General features: G+C 37.6%; 1 protein-coding gene across 2 annotated transcripts in view; it reads right to left on the bottom strand.

Annotated features, from left to right (window-relative positions):
• The window catches only part of NFKB1 (nuclear factor kappa B subunit 1), a 115,013-nt gene that overhangs the window by 39,925 nt on the left and 57,287 nt on the right, over positions 1-17,801 (bottom strand). For both annotated transcript variants that reach the window (XM_081046179.1, XM_081046180.1), the window contains exons 6-7: positions 10,825-10,973; positions 1,763-1,926 (exon numbers count right to left, since the gene is read on the bottom strand). In XM_081046179.1, coding sequence (XP_080902305.1) covers positions 1,763-1,926; positions 10,825-10,973 — 313 coding nt within the window. The remainder of the gene's footprint in view (positions 1-1,762; positions 1,927-10,824; positions 10,974-17,801) is intronic.

Here is a 17,801-nt window from a genome sequence, read left to right as displayed (position 1 = left end):
GATGCTTTTACAAAGCCCAAGTAACATGAACGTAAACAAAAATCTCTTTTGAAATTCTTCATGTTACTAATAAAATTTTAAAGTTTGTCTCGTTTATGTCATCCGAAATTAAAGGCATCAAAAGAAGACCTGCATTTCCTCTGTATGACAGTAAAAACTGTTCTCTACTTCTCCTTTCTTATCTCACCCAGAGCTCTTCTCCTTTTCTTCCTACAATAAGAGTTGAAGGCACAAAGGATGTGATGGAATGGAATGCAGTAAGCCAACTATGCATAGGTTGTATAGAGAAATATAAAAATTAAGTATTCAAAAAGCTGTTTCAGCACAGAGACTATGTTTGTTCAATAGTGCCTAGCACCAGAACTGGCACATAGTAGGTACCCAAAAAGTACTTTTGAAGGAACTGAATGACTCAGTTGCATTTGTCTCCTCCCTGCCCTCCTGATGGCGCTTTCATGGACATAATGATGGACACAATCATGATGGATATAATCATAATTACCTTATATCACAAAAGGTGATAATTCAAGTGATAAGTACTGTCAAAAGGCTAGAGATGAAGAGATACGGAATTTCAAAGGAGGGGAGAATCCATAGACTTTGGAGCAGAAAAGACATTAGCTCTAAATCTTGAAGGGACAGAACTTCATCTTATGAAGAGGGTAAGGGCACTCCAGAAAGAGGGAAGTATAGGAAAAATGTGCCAATGAAAGGAAATGAGAAATCATGGTACTTCTATGGAGTAGTTCAGTTTGACATGAAGGGGTATGGTGGGAAACAGAGTGGGAAATGCAGACTGGGGCCAGCTCTTGGGAGGTCTAAAATGCCAGCTTCCAGAATTTGGATTTTGCAGGTAAAGGGCAGACTCTAAGTAGTGGTGAGATGTAGGCCTTAGTAAGATCCATCTGGACATAGGGTGTAAACTGCATTAGAAGTGACAGCATAACGCAAATGGAGTGAGGAGTGGAGCACCAGAGAGCGCACAGCATAGCTGGACAGCTAACGGGAGATGTAGCACAGGGAGAAGGTGGAGTCAAAGATGATAAGTCTTAGAGTCTGCATACTTCTTTAGAAGATGGAACACATTTAGTGGAAAAATGATGACTGCTGTTGGATCCGCTGAATATGAGCTGATGACAGACTGGCCAGACAAAAGGAGAACATATGAAAGCAGAAATGGTGCATGTAGTGGGATAAGGTTGAAAGAAAAAAACAAAACAAAAACACAGGTAAAGGCAGGAAAACATACAACAAAGTATTTTTATGATAAAGAGAATAGTTAATAATGTTCCTAAAGAGTTCAAAGAAAGAAAGATTCCTTGTAAGGTGAGCTGGGGAAGGTATAACAGAGGAAGTGTTTTTGAACTAAGTCTTGAATTATGAATTGGTTTTGACAGGTTGAAAAAGGAAGCGTGGGGTATTTTAGGTAGAGAAATACACATACAAAGGTGGAAAGCTGCATCAGGTGTTCAGGGGGCAGTGATGGGGAGAAGGGGTGCAAGGTGGGACTGGAGATGAGCCTAGAAAGGTGACGGGGGCCGGACCGTGACGGCTTTATATGCCAGGCTATGGAGGTAGAGATTTTATTCTACAGGTAGCAGGACGCTATCAAAGGTACCTGAGCAGGGAAAGGACGGGAGCTCCTTGGGGTACAGGCTGGGAGAAAGAGAAATTTGGGGCACACAGATGAGCACATAGTCTACACACAAGAAAATAAGAGCCTGAGCTCCCAAAGGAGCAAGGCTGGGAGAGAGATGCCCACCTGTGAGCTGCCGGTCCCCTCCACCTTCTGCTTGCAAATAGGCAAGATCAGGATGGACCAAAAGTCCTGGGTTGTAGCCTCTTATACATGCCTCTGTCATCCGTGCTTCCAGTGTTTCAAATACTTTTTTCTTCGTCACATGAAGTATACCCAGGTTTGCAAAGCTAGAGAAAACATAACAGCAACAACAACAGCCAAAAGTTAGGCAGTCAATGACTAGAGAGTATGGTTTCACTTGAGCAAAGTGGAGTGAAAAAAAGTCCTCAGTTGCTGGGGCCCACAATATAATCAAACACATCACTATTTCTGCAGTGAAGCATATCAAGTAGACTCACCAAATGGAAAAATATAACCAGTTGCACATCAGGGCAGATTGGGTTTTGCCACCAAATGAGTCATGGTAAACTTAGCAAAATCTTTTGGTTTTCAGAGCTTATTAGACTTTCAAATTATGATTAGGGGAGTAGGGTACATATGTATATAACAATAGGAAGTTCTACCTAGACTCATTTTAAAGTGTTTTCTATGAGAGTTGTACAAAAATTTTGTAATTCCAAATATAGTACTAACTTTTTTTTGAGAATAAGAGGAATATTATATTTTGAAAGATTTTTCTTTTGGATATCTTTTGGCGTCTGGATGGGATTTAAAGTCTAGATCCTGGAATTTAAAGATCCTGGGATTAAAGATCCTTAAATCCTGGGATTTAAAGTCTTTCCTGGAATTCTATCTCCTCCTAGGTTATCTATAAGGTTGGAATGATTTATTACTACTAGAATGCCATTTAATTCTACAGGGACTCAGGCCTGAAGGTATACCTGTAATCAAGGATGGAGAACCCTTTATCTCATGAAGGCTATACATCTATAGAACAAAATACGTTAACAAGCTAAATAAAGCTATTTAAGGGATTTTAAAGAAAATATATAAAAATTCTCTAGCCATTTATTGTTAAAGTACATGAAACAAAGAAGTATATTTAATAAATGTAATACAACAAACAAACCAACAAACAAAAAAGCACTTTACTAAGGAGACTCATTCATTCAACAAATATTGATTTAGCTCCTTATTAGTGCCAGACTGAGTCCTAGTGCTCTTGTCAGCAACAAAAGAATCCCTAGTTTCATAGAATTTTTATGCTAGTTCAACAGCAGAAAAGAAGCAAAGCAATTTTTACAGTATAATTTAAAAGGTAATAAGTGTTACCAAGAAAACTAAGGTAGAAATGGGGAATAGGAGAGGTAGAAGAAGGCATGACACTTTAAAATAGACAGAGGCTAGAAAGGGCCTCATTGAAAAGATGACAACTGACAAACACTTGAAGAAAGTGAGAGGAAAGATGTGGATATGTGGAAGAAAAGTATTCACGGCAGAGGAACAGCAAGTGCAAAGACCCTGAAAAAGGGTCCTGCCTGGTGTTTTCTAAAGACAACAATGGCAAGAAGGCCAAGGTGGCTGGAGGAAAATGAAAAAGAGGTCATTAGTAATAGAGGAGTTCAAAGAGGTAAGTGTGGGCACAGATCTTTTAAAGCCTTGTGGACTTTTGTAAGGACTTTTCATTTACTCTAGCTTTTACCTATAAAGAAAAAAGGAAAAGATCAGTAGAGGAAATCTAGAAATATTATGACAACTGGATTGACTGAAACAAAGAATAAGATAATGTGGGAAGACCAGATAAACTAGGGAAAGAAAGCCTAAGAGGTAAAGGCAGAATTAGATGAGCCCTCATACAGAGGCCAACACACAGAAAGAGACATGTGTTCATACTGTGTTTGAAAAAAGTGGGACAGCTGAGACACACACACAGAAGACCATACACTAAGAGAATTTAAGCTCCGTGAAGGCAGAGATCTCCAGTGCACAGAACAGCACTTGACACACGGGTATCTAATAAATGTCTGTTGAATCAATGAATGCATACATTAATACAGCACAGAAAAATATGCAACATGACATACTGAAATGGATGGTGGCATAGGCAATTTTTCTGAAACTACACCTCCATCTTTTGGTCTTTTAGGCCTTATTCCTACATAGAACATCCACAACTATAGGAAAATGAGGTAAGTTCCTTGGTAATGGCAAGGACAAACATCTGTGTAGCACTTTACACTTTACCATCTATAAAGTACTTTTCATGTATATTATTTAATTTAATCCCTGTAAAAAAATGCAACATTCTTATTATTCATTATATGGATAGTAAATTTACTCTGGTAATAAATGAAACAACATAGAAGTCAGTCTTTTGCTTCAGGTAAGGATAGAGTAACAGAGACCAAGAGAACATTAAACAGCAAAAAACACACGAAAAAAGTTGTTTTCAGACACTGGAAATAGGCAACACAGGACAGTGATCCTTAAGAAAAGAGAAATAAGGTGAATCCTACCATTATACTGGCTTAATGCCTAGAGTTTCCAGGTTGCAGCACAGGGACTCCTAACAGGACCTGGCTATCTGTCTGAGTAGAGGAGACAGCATTAAAAATGTGAGGAGGCTCAGGAGGCTAGAACTCATAGGCAGAGTACCAGACAGGGAAGAACCACATGCAGAGAGACACTCAGAGATGCAGGTGCTTCAGCTCTAGTCTTCAGCTGAGTACTAGCCGAACATGTATGTGAGGAAATGACCCAAAGCTGGGAAAAGTACCGCCAGAAATAAACAGGCAAAAAAATGTTTGGAGAACACACAGGTCTGGAATAGTTTAAGAAACCTTGTAATACATGGATCATCAGGGTAAATGCTTTACTAAGGTATCAAAGTAACCCTAGACTAAGGCTGCTTTGGTTTCCCTAACAGAACTTAAAAGGAAGTCTAGAAAGGATAAACACTTCCCAAATTTAACTTCATCCCAATACTCAAAAATATTTAAAGGCATACAAAAAAATCTAGCATGCAACAATCCAAAATTCAAAATGCCTGTCATCTAATCAAAAATTACCAGGCATAAAAAGAGGTAGGAAAATACAACTCATAATGAGGATGAAGACCAATCAATAGAAATACGTACAGAAATGAGACAAAACACAGAATTTATAGGCAAGTAAATTGAAATAGCTATTAACAATATGGTACATATAGTGAAAAAGGTGGAAGGCATAAGTATGTTAAGGAGATACATGGACAATATAAAAAAGACCCCAAACAAACCTGTACAGATCAAAGCTACAATGTCAGAGAAGAAAAATACACTAGATAGGATTAAGAACATAATAGAAATGACAGACAAGAAGATTAGTGAACTTGAGGACATAGTAATAAAACTACCCAAAATGAAGCAGTTGAAAAAAATTTAAAAAGAACAGATCATCAATGAGCTGTGGGACAATTTCAAATGGCCAAATATACATGTGATTGATGTTCCAAAAGAAGAACAAAAGGAGAAATGGATGGGAAAAAATGTTTTAAAAAATAATGGCTGACAAGTTTTAAAATTTAAAAGAGATCCAAGAATTTCACTGAACCCTAAAGCACATGACGCATGAAGAAAACTACACTAAAGCCCATTATAATCAAATTGCTTAGACTAGTGAAGAGAAATTCTGAAAAGCTGATGTCGAAAAAGAGACACATTATGTGAAGAGGAACAAAAATAGAATGACGGGAGATTTCTTGTAGAAATAAGGCAAGTCAGAACACCCTAGAGCAGCATATTTTAAGGACGTGAAAGAAAAACACTGTCAACCTAAAATTCTACACATTTCAAAAATACCTTTGAAAAACAAAATATAGAGTTTAAAGACGTACAACAACTAAAATAATTTATCAGCAGCAGACGTGTAGTACAAGAAAAATTAAAGGAAGGGCTTCAGGCAGAAGAAAATGAAATCAGATCAAAGAAGTCTTGATTATGAAGCAAAATGAAGAGCACTGCAAATGGTAAATGTGTGGGTAAATATAAATATATTTTTCCTTATTTAAAATTTCTTTAAAAGATAATTGTTTAAAGCAAAGATTAAAAATATATATAGTGTCATAGTTTACATTGACATGTGTTATATTACCTACACATATTTACATATGTATATATTTATACATATATTTATTTAAACTAATATATTTACATATGTCGATGTAAAATATATGACACAATATCACAAAGGCCGAGAGAGAGGAAGTTAAAGTATATCATTCAAAAGTACAGCATAGGGAATATAGTCAATTATATTGTAATAACTGTGTATGGTATCAGATGGGTACTAGACTTATGGAGTGATCATTTCACAAGTTATATAAATGTCTAATCACTATGCTATACACCTGAAATTAATATAATATTGTATATCAACTGTAATTTAAAAATAAATGTAAAAAGTAAATTTTAAAAAGGATGGAAATTGATTTTAACAAAAAAAAGTATACTGTTCATATACTATACACGAAGTGGTATAATGTTACTTGAAGGTAGACTATGGTAAGTTTAAGATATATAGTATAAACTATAAAACAAGTACTAAAAAGTAGAAAGAGGTATAAACCAAAAAAGGAGATAAAATGAAGTTATAACAAATAATTAATATAAAATAAGGCAGAAAAAGTAAAAAAGGGGAACAAAGAACAGATGTGACTAGCAGAAAACAAGTAGCAAGATGATAGATTTAAACACAGCCGTATCAGTAATCAGATTGAATATAAATTACTTAAGCATGCCCATTAACAGGCATAGAGTGTCCGATGGAATAAAAAAGTAAGACCCGACTATATGCAGTGCATATTTACTTTGAACATAAGGACAGAAATAGATTAAAACAAAAAGGATGGAAAAAATATTCCAAGTTAATATTAATCAAAAGAAAGCTGAAAAAGCTATATTACTATCAGTAGATTTTAAGGTAGATTTTAGAGCAAAGAATATTACCAGGGATAAAAGAGGGTCGTTTCATAATGAAAAAAGGATTAATTCATTAAGAGGACATAAAAGTCCTAAATGTTTATGTATCTAATAAAAGAGCTTCACAATATAAGCAGCAAAATCTTAAGGAACCTAAAGGAGAACTTGATATATCTATAAATATATTCAGAGATTTCAACACCCCTCTCTCAATAATGGATAGAACAAGTAGAGAAAAAATGAGTAACAATATAGAAGACTTCAACAACACTATTAACCTAATTGACATATATAGAACATTCATTCAACCTGATCAGGCTATCATTCTTAAGTGCACAGACACAATTACCAAGACAGACCATGTTGTTATCTATAAAACCAGTCTCAATAAGATTAAAAGTATTCAAACCATACCAATATTCTCTTACCAGAATGGCACTAAATCAGATATCGATAACTGAAAGAAATCTAGATAGGAGTTTAAAATCAAGATTGCCCATGTAATAATTAACAGCATAGGGAATATAGTCAATGGTATTGTAACAGCTACATATGATGTTAGAGGCAGGGTGGTGGTGGTTATCACTTTGTGAGGGTATAAATGTCTAACTACTACATTGCTTTGTACACGTAAAACTAATTAAAAAAAAGAGAAAATACCACATACACACACACACACACACACACACACACACACACACACACAAATAATAATTGTTGAAGCTGGGTGACAGGTACACTGGGATACACAGAATAATTCATTGGTATTCTTTCTACTTCTGTATATGTTTGAAAATTTGTAAAATAAAATGTAAAAGAGAATAAGAGCAGACATTATTACACAACTATTCTATACCTTGATTGTGGTGCTTATATGAGTATTTGTCAAAATTCATAGAACTGTACACTTTAAAGGGTAAATATTACATATTTAAATTATACTTCAATAAAACCTGACAAAAATTAAAAAACAAAGGTTGTCACACTTAATAATAGGACTGGGACTACAATCCTGTTTCTTACTCATAATGTCCTCTGGGCAGGTTCAAATCCCCATGTCATTGGGTTGGGATTCTAAAGTGGCCCCTCTATTTGGCCTCTCTTCCTCTCAGGACTCAAACACTGACGTCACAGCTAGCATGAAATTTAAAAGCAGCCCCTAACTCACACTCTAATTTGGAAGTTGGATACTCCAATCTCAGGCCATATTTGTCTATTTTTTCCATATAGCTCCTTGTGTGTTAAGGTTGAATCATATGAAATTGCCAATAATTAATTGTTTTTGGACCCTCAAAAATAGCAATTTAATATGATCTGCACTAGCTCAATGAGGGAGGCCATATTCTCATTTGTAGTTTTGTAATTAAATATCTACTTCCAGTGCTCACCAGTTGGTATATGCTGTAAATATTAGTTAGAAGAAAAGACTCCCATCTCTCTAAATCAGGGCTGCCAGGAAGCAAACAGAGGGTGTGGTGATTATTGGTGAGGAAGGTGGCTTAAGGCAAAGTCAAGTAACAGTTTCCATTGCATAAAAATTTCAGAGAACTGAAGTGTTGAAACAAATTGTTGATATTCAGGGTCAACCATATAATACCAAATTAAGACTGTTTTTATGAGGACTGACACCAAAGGCTAACTAAATAAATGACTAAGAAATAAAAAGACAAAATTAAAGCTAACCAAAACAAATTTAAAAGGGAAAAAAATCCCTGAAGTTAAAGCAATCAATCCAACCTGTAATCATGACTTAGTTATCAAAAACATGGATATTTTAATATAGATGAAATATATTTAAAAATAGAAACTAAATTTTATTGAGAACCCCAAAGAAAGGTAATTCTTTTGGTTTTTAATAATTTAAAGGCTATTGATCTACTCAGTGTCATTTTCTTTTTCATATATAACTTTTTTGATGTGTTGGATGGGTGCCATGCTTGTAAATCTATACTGTACTCATAGTCTAAGCTGTATTGTTGAAAACAGGTTATCTTGGTTCCATTTCTAGTATTGACAAGTCTAAGGAATAATGTTGGCTATCTTCCTAAATTTCTGTGTTATTCTTACCTACAAGTTAGAACTAAATAATAATAATCGATGACATACCATAAATACATGTATGGCAAGTCTGCTCATGTTATTTTGTACTATTAGCTAATGTTAGCTCTGGCTAGAATTATGGAGATAAAAAGGGCCTGGAGATAAATTCTGTAGCTCAATACTCATATTTTATAAGGGAAGAAATTAAAGTCCCCAAGAAGTAGTGCAAATTATCCCCAGTCCTGTTGAGAGTGACAGAACTAGAAATAGGATTCTGGTTTCCAGACTACTAGCATGATGTTCTTTTTACTACAATCCAACAGGGTCTGACATTGGAAACTTTGGAAAAAAAAAAAAAGATAAATTAATCATGAAGGATATACTGTATTTCAGAAAACACGGTAAGCAAAAGTTTATCGGTTAAAAATCAAATTACAAAAGGAGTACCAATGCTTCATAGAACACTCTGAATAAAAAAGTCTACTGAGTCTACAGTAATTTTCAAGTAGCATTTTATTGATTAAATTTCTTAGTGAAATTGCATAGGGTTAGGAAATCCCATAGTGCTGTGACCACACTTTTCGATGAGCAAATTTAGGAGCTTTGATGCTTAAAATGTTTCCTGAATAAATGAATGAATGAATGTGTTCTCCCAACTACTGAATGTCACGCAAGAGAGTAAATTCCCTTGGAAACAGGGAATTTACTTTGACTCTTGCTGTAGGTCCCAAATTAAATAACTATTAGTTCCTTCTAAAATCCTGAAAGATTACTAAGCCAAACCACAGAAACCCCAAATTATAGACAATATACTGGAAGTTTTATAATAACAAACATTATTAGTAAGAAACTTCAGCTATAATTTCCTCTCAAGGATATGATTATCACACAGATTAAACAGGACCAAACAGAATAAACACATCAAACTGACAGCAGACTACTGGAGAAAATCTGCAGAAACACTAAATGATCAATTAGTCTGAAACTCTGACGATTACCCTGCATTTCAAAGCTCTCATAGGTCAGTCAGGAATTTTAAGAGTATTCCAAAAACAGACGATGAACCAATGTGACATAAAACAGGAAACGGGCCAGTCTTTCAAGAGGATGTTGAAACAAGTTCATATAAAGCACAGTTCAATTTTTCAAATCAATTTAAGCTTCTTCCTCCAATCTAGAGTCTTTTTTTTTCTAACATCAAAAGAATCAGATTTTAGTGACTTAAAAGAAAGCTCTCTCTCTAGGTTTTTCACACTTGAATATTTTCACAGTCAAACAAAGAAATGCCTAGGAACATGAAAGCTCAACCTCCCCAATAACAACCAACTTGAAACTTGATCGGAATTCAAAGCCTGAAATACTACCATCAGCTTAATTACAGTTGATTTAAACAATTCCTTTCTTTTGCATGAATAGTCCAGATTAACTGGGATTTGATCGTAATCTATTTAAACCAGTATTAGGAAACCCTGAAAGACAGCCTTAAAAAATTACACATAAATTAAAAATTAAATTAAAAATGTCTTACTTCTTTTGGACTGAATTTATTTTTATAACACTTCAAATTGATTTTTGATCTGTCAGACCAACCCTTAAATGAATATGTCACTTTGTATTTACGTTCCAAGTCTAATGAATGCCAGAACAAATGTGCGTTCCTTGGCGCCTTATCTGTGCACACTTTCTAAGCAGCACAGAACTGAAACAAGATTTATCCACTTCATGCTCAAAATGTTCAAACTATAAATCTAGAATCAATGCTTCCCTAATGGAATCATCAAGAGCATAAAACCATTCATAAAGTATTGATTTCTGCTATAGTTCGGTTTCTTCTAATTTGTCCTTGTCTTTATTTCCAGAAGAAAAATATTGCTAAAAGTGGCACAAATGCATCCTAAGTCAAGTGATCATATAATTTATCATTCAAACTGGGCCCCTTTTGAGAGTGAAAGGGGGTGCCTGTTAAGTAATTAGGCCAGGGCCACAGGTGCAAACTGGGCTGTCTCAGGGAAATCCAGACATGTGGGCACCTTATGCCTCAATGTCCACGTGGGCGCACATTTTCATTTTCAGGCCTTCTCTTGGTCTTGGAAAGGGCCCCAAGGAAAAGGGCCTTTTCAGTCAATATCCCTGGGTGCCACGTTCTGTCTGCCCCCAGCTTCCACAGCATCATGTTGCCTCACTTACCCGACCACCATGTCCTTGGGTCCAGCAGTTACAGTGCAGATCCCATCCTCACAGTGTTTCCCCACCAGGCTGTGTGCATGCAGATGGATGTTTTTTCCGTTTGTGACCAACTGAACAATAACCTTTGCATGTCCCACATAGTTGCAGATCTATGTAAGAAGCACATTTAAAAAGTTAGTACATCTGACTACATGGCAACGTGGTAAAACGCTTAGGACAAGCCAGTAAGTATAAAAGGTACGATATAAAGTCAAGTATACCTGTACATATACAACCACAGCTCTGTTTTTAACAATGTGAGGTGAACAAATGAGATAGAAATAAATGAAAATCCTAGAGGTAGCCGTTTTGTGTGTGGAGGATCTACTCCAGGAAGCAGATCGTTTCTAATCCGGTCTGCACTGGTAAAGGTGGAATGCACATCTTGGAGGATGCTGTGTAGCCACAAAGCACCCTCTTCCTAACTAACCAAGAACACATTTTCATCTGCACCCTCGTCCCAATTTCTGGTCATTAAAGCTGGATAAATGATCTGTCAGAAGGGAACTGGGGTTGATGGATGATGGAAATCAAGGGAAGGAGGGAGCTGAGCAGAAACAGTGCATCCTACGTCTCTGCCACGAGATTAGGCAGGAGAGAGTCTTGCCAGGGACCTGGCTCTGAAGGTTGGCAATGGCCACCCAAGCCCACAGACGGGGCCTGCAGTGATCTGTCAGGATTCATCAGCCTTTGGCAGCACTCGCTGCTAAGAGCTCTGACAACTGAGTTACGTAAACATAGTAAGTTTCTTCAATTAAAATATGTACACTTCCTAAGTACAAATCCTTAGATAGGACACCTGTTTAGCTATTTTAAAAAATTAGATTTTTCTATTTAAGGTAGTTTATCTTTTTTATTGTTATACTTTTAAAATGTTAACAACAGCAATTAAAAGGAAATTGCATGGGGATAATGACATTTTAAGCAAAGAGAGGTTGGGCACCCTTTCTCCTCCAGTTGGTCCTCAGACCCCTATAGTAGACCACAGACACCTTCCTTGAGAAAGCCCCAACACTAAAATCATATTAATGGAAAAGACGAATGGCTTTCTTTTTACCTTCCTGAATCCTCTAAGTCAGAATCCTGACATAAACTCAGCCAAACTGCTGGAAACGCACTATATTTCCTCCAAGGGTGACCAGCCATCCTAGTTTGCCTAGGACTTCCTGGTTCTAGGATTTTTAGGACTAACAGCTGGTCACCCTGTGTCCTCAGCTCATATTGGTGTTTTTGAGGAAGTGCATGCCCTACAAAGAGGGTCTCCCAACTACACAATCATTAGAAATACTTCGATCTCCACAAGCAGCCTTTCGCTCAGAAGGGAAAGAAAGTAGATAGGAATTTCATCTAGCAATGGATCCTTGATGGGAGCCTTTCGGATATAAATCTGAGGGAGAACCTACACTTTCCAGTAAAAGTTCTTGGAAACAGACAGACTCCTTTTCAACCAGTCTACTTCTATAAATATCATCAAATGGATTCATATTCATCCTACTGATGAAGGTGTTTGTAAGAATTTTTTCTGTATGGATGTTTTTCCCAATCCAATCTCTCATTGCAAGAGGAGAAGGTGATAAAAGCTGGGATTATTCCCCAGAGGGTTCTGGAAAAGAGAAGTTCCCCACCTGAGCAAAGAATAGATTCCACTCTAACCAACAGTGTGGCTCCACTGGAAATGTTGGGGCTTCTCTGACTAAACCTTTGCTCAGAGCTGTTGCCAAAGACTGCTTCTGAACTCTCTAACAGCCATTCCCAAGGGACAGGGCCACCTGTGGGCGTGGCCTCTAGTCCTTGTAGAGCAAGCTAATCACAAAGAACGGTTAGGATTAAATTAGGTTTTGACCACCTCAAAGCACAAATAAATAATTTCTTATACAGGTATAGCACTTGAAAAAGCCCTCTGGGCATAGAAGTAATTACGAAGTTAGTGTTTTCACTTTTATAACAGGCAGAAAGTCTTTGCCCTTCAGGACAGGGCAGGGAACAAAAAGTTTTGGGTTTGCTCCAAACTTGGCTGTTGTCCCTACATACTCCCTGGATTGCTAAGGCCAGTAATGTGCCTTTGGGGTTGACATCTGAAGTCAGGCTTTGTTATGACGACATACTCTATAAGGACTTCTTCAGCAGTAAATAAACAGTAAAAGAGCACTAAATAGATTGTGTAATTCCACTTTTTGTTTTTCTTCCTTGGGTTCATTTATTTTTTTGAATTTATTCATCAAATATATTTTTTTCTAGGTCTTGTTTTGTTTTGTTTTAGTTTCAGGTGTACAAAACATTGTAACAGTTAGACATTTACACCCCTCACAAAGTGATAACCACTTTTAAGTGCAGTAAGCACAGAAATGCAACAGTGGAAGGCATGACGAAATGCTTCACTTGGGTAAAATGCTTTCTACTTCAGCAGGACACCAGAAGGAACCCAGGGATCAACGTCCAGCCACTTGTGATATCTGGGTCCTTCAGTGTCACTGCTATGAAGGAATCAGTCACTGGCACTGAAGAAAAGAGGTAGGAGGTGTCCTCAAAAAGTACAGCGTTTTCTTGCTATTACTGCATGATCGAAGGGTGGCAAGAATGAGGAACCGGGTAGTCTCTGAGGTAAAAGACATGAAAAACTTGCCAGTGACTAATGCACTGTTTGAGCCATTTGAAAGAGTTCAAGTCAGCATGGCATCATCTGGTTTTTACACAGACCACACGGCAAGGACAGAGAGGCCCCTGGGTTTTGTGTACTTTCCAAAATACTGACTGAAAGAAGAAAGCTGAAGTGTGGGGCAGAAAAAAATAATGATACTATTTTCAGGTTATGTGACAAATGAGGACAATGGAATTCTAACTTAGGGGAGGATATACTTTATAAAATGCCACGATGACTGAGAGCTATTTGAAGTTGGTTCAAAAATTCATTGGTTCCATGGAGAATTTGATGATTTTTATTCAGCCTCCCTTTTACTTCCTTGAATAGTGGTTCCCTCGAACATCAAGTTTATAGAAAGCAACCATATCTGCCAGAAATGGTAGGTTATTTTTGAAAGAGTCTGGACATAGCAGGCTCTTAATTAAGCACTAATGGCTTAAACACAGGTTAAGCTTTCAGTTAGAGCCAAGGAGACAAAGGTGACAATTTGAGTAATCAGCTATCAAGGGACACTTCCAGAGCATGTACTGGAGGGGTACATTCCTTGGGCAGTGTTCAATTCCTCATCTGTAAAATGGGGATAATAACTGGACATCACAGGTTTGCTGTGAAGATTAAATATGTTAATGCATGTATAGTCTTTAAAACACTGTCCAGTAAGTAACAGTAATACACAAGTGTTAACTATTGCCTTATTTATTACCATAATGTATGTACTCCTCTACTTAGAGATCTTTAAATAATACAACTGCCCTGAGACGATTGTTTAAAAAATCCTGTCTAAAGGCAGGTGGTTAGAATAAATGACTGATTAAACAATTTTTATTCCTAGGGTAAGTCTTTTTTCCAGAGTGCCATATTTTATGGGGGTTGGTTAATTTTCTAGTAATAATTCTCTTATTATAGTGACACCTATCATTCTAGGTGGTGCTTGGGATTTCGTGGCTTCCTTGATGAAAATTAAGCCTTTCTTCCAGGAGCTTTATGACTCAATACCTACTGATGACCACAGGCTAGATCTGCTTTTTGCGTAAGAAATGGAAACCGAAGTCTCAGATAATACCAAACTTAGTCAAATCACCTCCTTTTATTTAAACAACTCTGTCATAATCTGGCAAAGTACATACTGTTTCTTTAAAGGTGATTAAGAGAAGTAGTCTAGAATTTTCTGGGAATCAGAACTTGAAATGTCCAGTTTACTCGCTGAGTAAATGTGAGCAAATCACAGAATGTAGAGTCAACATGAATGTAAGATGTGACATATGAAGTAGTTCTTTTCTGCTTAATTTACCCGTGAAGTGATGATAATGATGATGATAACTGAAGAAGAGGAAAAAAATCCACAATTTTCAAACAGAAATCTATTCTGACTTTACTTATGTACGTAACTTTGTTCTCTAGCGCTAAAGCACCAGAGCAAAGTGGTTAAATCCAAGAGCTCTGAAGCCAGGCTGCTGGGCTCAAATCACTCTGATGCCACTTATTAGCTGAGTCTACAGGGAAAGATGGTTGATATCTTTGGATATCAGTTTCTCCGTCTTTAAAATGAAAGTAATAACACATGTGATTTCATAGGATTGTTTTTAAGGATTAAAGGAGTTGATACAGTGTTTGGCATCTAATGGGATTAGCAATCTCAAATATCAACCCTCTCTCCTATCCAGGCCATTACCTCACTGATAACCAAAATGTACCCATTTATTGAGTATTTATTAAGCCTCTTTTATGTTCCATGCCCTGAAGTCAGTCAGGGAGTGAAAGGATACACAGTGAGTGCACACCAGACACAACCCCTGTTCTGCAGGAATTAAAGAGGGGGACCAAAACTAATCAACGGACGTCATAAATAAATGTAAATGAATAACTGTGAAGCACTTACAAAAAATATATGTAGCAGGGATTTGACCTGGTCAGGAAGTCAGAGAAAGTTTCCTGAGGGAGAATGAGGGCTGAGCTCTGAAAGAAGCATAGAAATGGGACAAGAGAAGGGATGGGTAGGCGATGAGGAGGTTGAGAAGAGAACAGCATGTGCAAAGGCTCTGTGGTGAGTCCTACTTAACACTTCCTAGGTCATGCTCATTACTATTTCTCAGGGTTTTCTTCAAGTGGCTCCTACCACCTGGGGGTGTCCCAGCCTTCTCTTCTCTACCTAGAACCACCCATTCTTCAAGGGTAAGACCTAATTCTGAATCTTCCATGACACTCTCCTCACCACTTCCGCACATCGCCCCTTTTGGGGGGAATGTGATGGGAGTGGTGCAGGGAAAGTCCACGCAACGTATTGCACCCAGAAGATGGTAAAACCAAGTGCCAACTATAGGGTTATTATCTTAGCTCTTCTGCTTGTTAAATCCCCAGAGCATATACACATATATGTCCTAACTTACTGTTTGTACAGAAGGGAAGGGGACGTGTTAACTCAGCTGATTTTCGCATCAGCTCTGTGGAGGCAGTAGTGGTACCCCATTCCACAGCTGAGGGCATATTAAGATGGAGAAACCAGCCATATTTCTATAACCAGAGTAAGTGGGCAGCCCTTTCACATTTTCCATTGCACTGGCTACTATTTGGGTCAATCATCTTTTCTTTTGTACGTGTCCTGTCTGCCCAGTGATTTGGAGCTCTCCTTTGCCCAGCACAGAGTTGGTACATGAAAGTTATTCCTGAAAAACTTGTTTGTTTGGTTTTGTTGGTGTGTGCTGTGAGAAAGAGGTCTCAGAGATAGCTGTGAGGTGGCAGAAGTGCACACTTGCAAGCCTCCTTCATATAAAACATCATGCCACAGACATAAACCATGCATTGATTCCTCTCTGTTAGGTTGCAAGTCAGAATATAAAATGAAGAAAAGGGGCGGGGGGTGGTGACGAACAGCGAGAGTGGGATAGGAAGGGAGAAGAAAAGGAAAAAAAGCAGAACCTTGTTTTCATAATATAGCTCCTCTCAATGATAAAAAACTGTCAGGTTTTATTGTTCTTTATTATTTGTTGAGCACCCAGGAAGTACAGAATAACCTTTACTAAACAAGGTAGTACAGAACCATGTCTAACAGTTTCTGGCTAAAGTAGGAAGATGCTTGGTAAAGGCGCTTCTTTCTGTTCAAGGCAGGGATTTCAGGTTGATCCAGTCTGGGATCAAATCCCAGCTCTTTTTCTTCCAGCTCAGCGGCCTTACACAAGTTATATAACCTCTCTGAGCCTCACGCCCCACATCTACCGCATGGGCCAATAAGGTGACCTCAGAGGGCTGTTGGGAGGACGCCAGTGCCTGGCACATGACAGGGACTATGGAAGCACCAGTTTCTTTCCTTCCTACTCTTATGTATCAAGGGCCTGCTTCCCTCCTAGGCCTCTCAACGGCCCTGTGAGGTAGATAGGGTTGGTGGGCACTATCATCCCCATTTTGCAGATCAGAAAACAGAACTTCAGACAGATTAAGAAGGGCATAACACAAGGTCAGACAACCAAGACAAGAGGACCTTGGAGTTCATCCTGAGTCTTCTGAATGTGAATGTGGGAGGTTATAAAAATATCCTGTGACCACTCAGAGCTGACGACCTGGTTGTTTTTCCATTAGTGCTCCTGGATCTCCACTGATTTGTTCACATTCTTTCACCTTGTTTTAATGCCCTGCTTGTTTCACCAACAGCATATGGCGCAGATGTTAGGCTGGGATCAGAAGGGCAAACTGTGCCATTGAATACAACAAAACAGGCTAAGAGGGTCTCATTAAGTACGCAGAGAGGACAAATAAAATCTCTGTGTATGTCTAAGCCTGCTTTGAAAGTTTGTGTTTTCCGTCACACTTTGATGTGGAGATTCTTTGTTGTTGTTGTTGTTGTTGTTGTTCTATTTTAATTTTCGGTTTCATTGCATCAAATACAGCTTCTCATAAATCATGCTTCTTTCCGAAAATCAAGTAACCTCATTAATCACAAAAAAATCCTTACCCTTTGCCTGGGACAATTATCCATGGTTGCTAAAGCATATGGGAGGAACAGACTCTTTGTAACTTATGGATGGATTGTGCTACAAATGTTCATTTATAAACCATTTTTTTGGAACTTGGGTTTATTCTTAACAGAAAACAAAGTTTAAAATAGTGGTATTCTGGTACCATTTCTTTTTTACATCTTTTAGTCTCCTCACTACACTAAGTGCATTATCAAATTCTTTTTCTGCACAAAGCATAAATATATGTAATATCCAGTCAGACCTTCGAAAGTATTCTGAATCTGATCACTTCTCACCCCTGCACTGCCACTCACTGGTTTCAAGCCTCCACATCTGTCTCCTGAGTG

This window comes from Rhinolophus hipposideros (assembly GCF_964194185.1).
Source record: "Rhinolophus hipposideros genome assembly, chromosome: 1".
Taxonomy (NCBI): Eukaryota; Metazoa; Chordata; class Mammalia; order Chiroptera; family Rhinolophidae; genus Rhinolophus; species Rhinolophus hipposideros.
The sequence above is the reverse complement of the archived record's forward strand: the minus strand, read 5'-3'. Positions and strand labels throughout refer to the sequence as shown.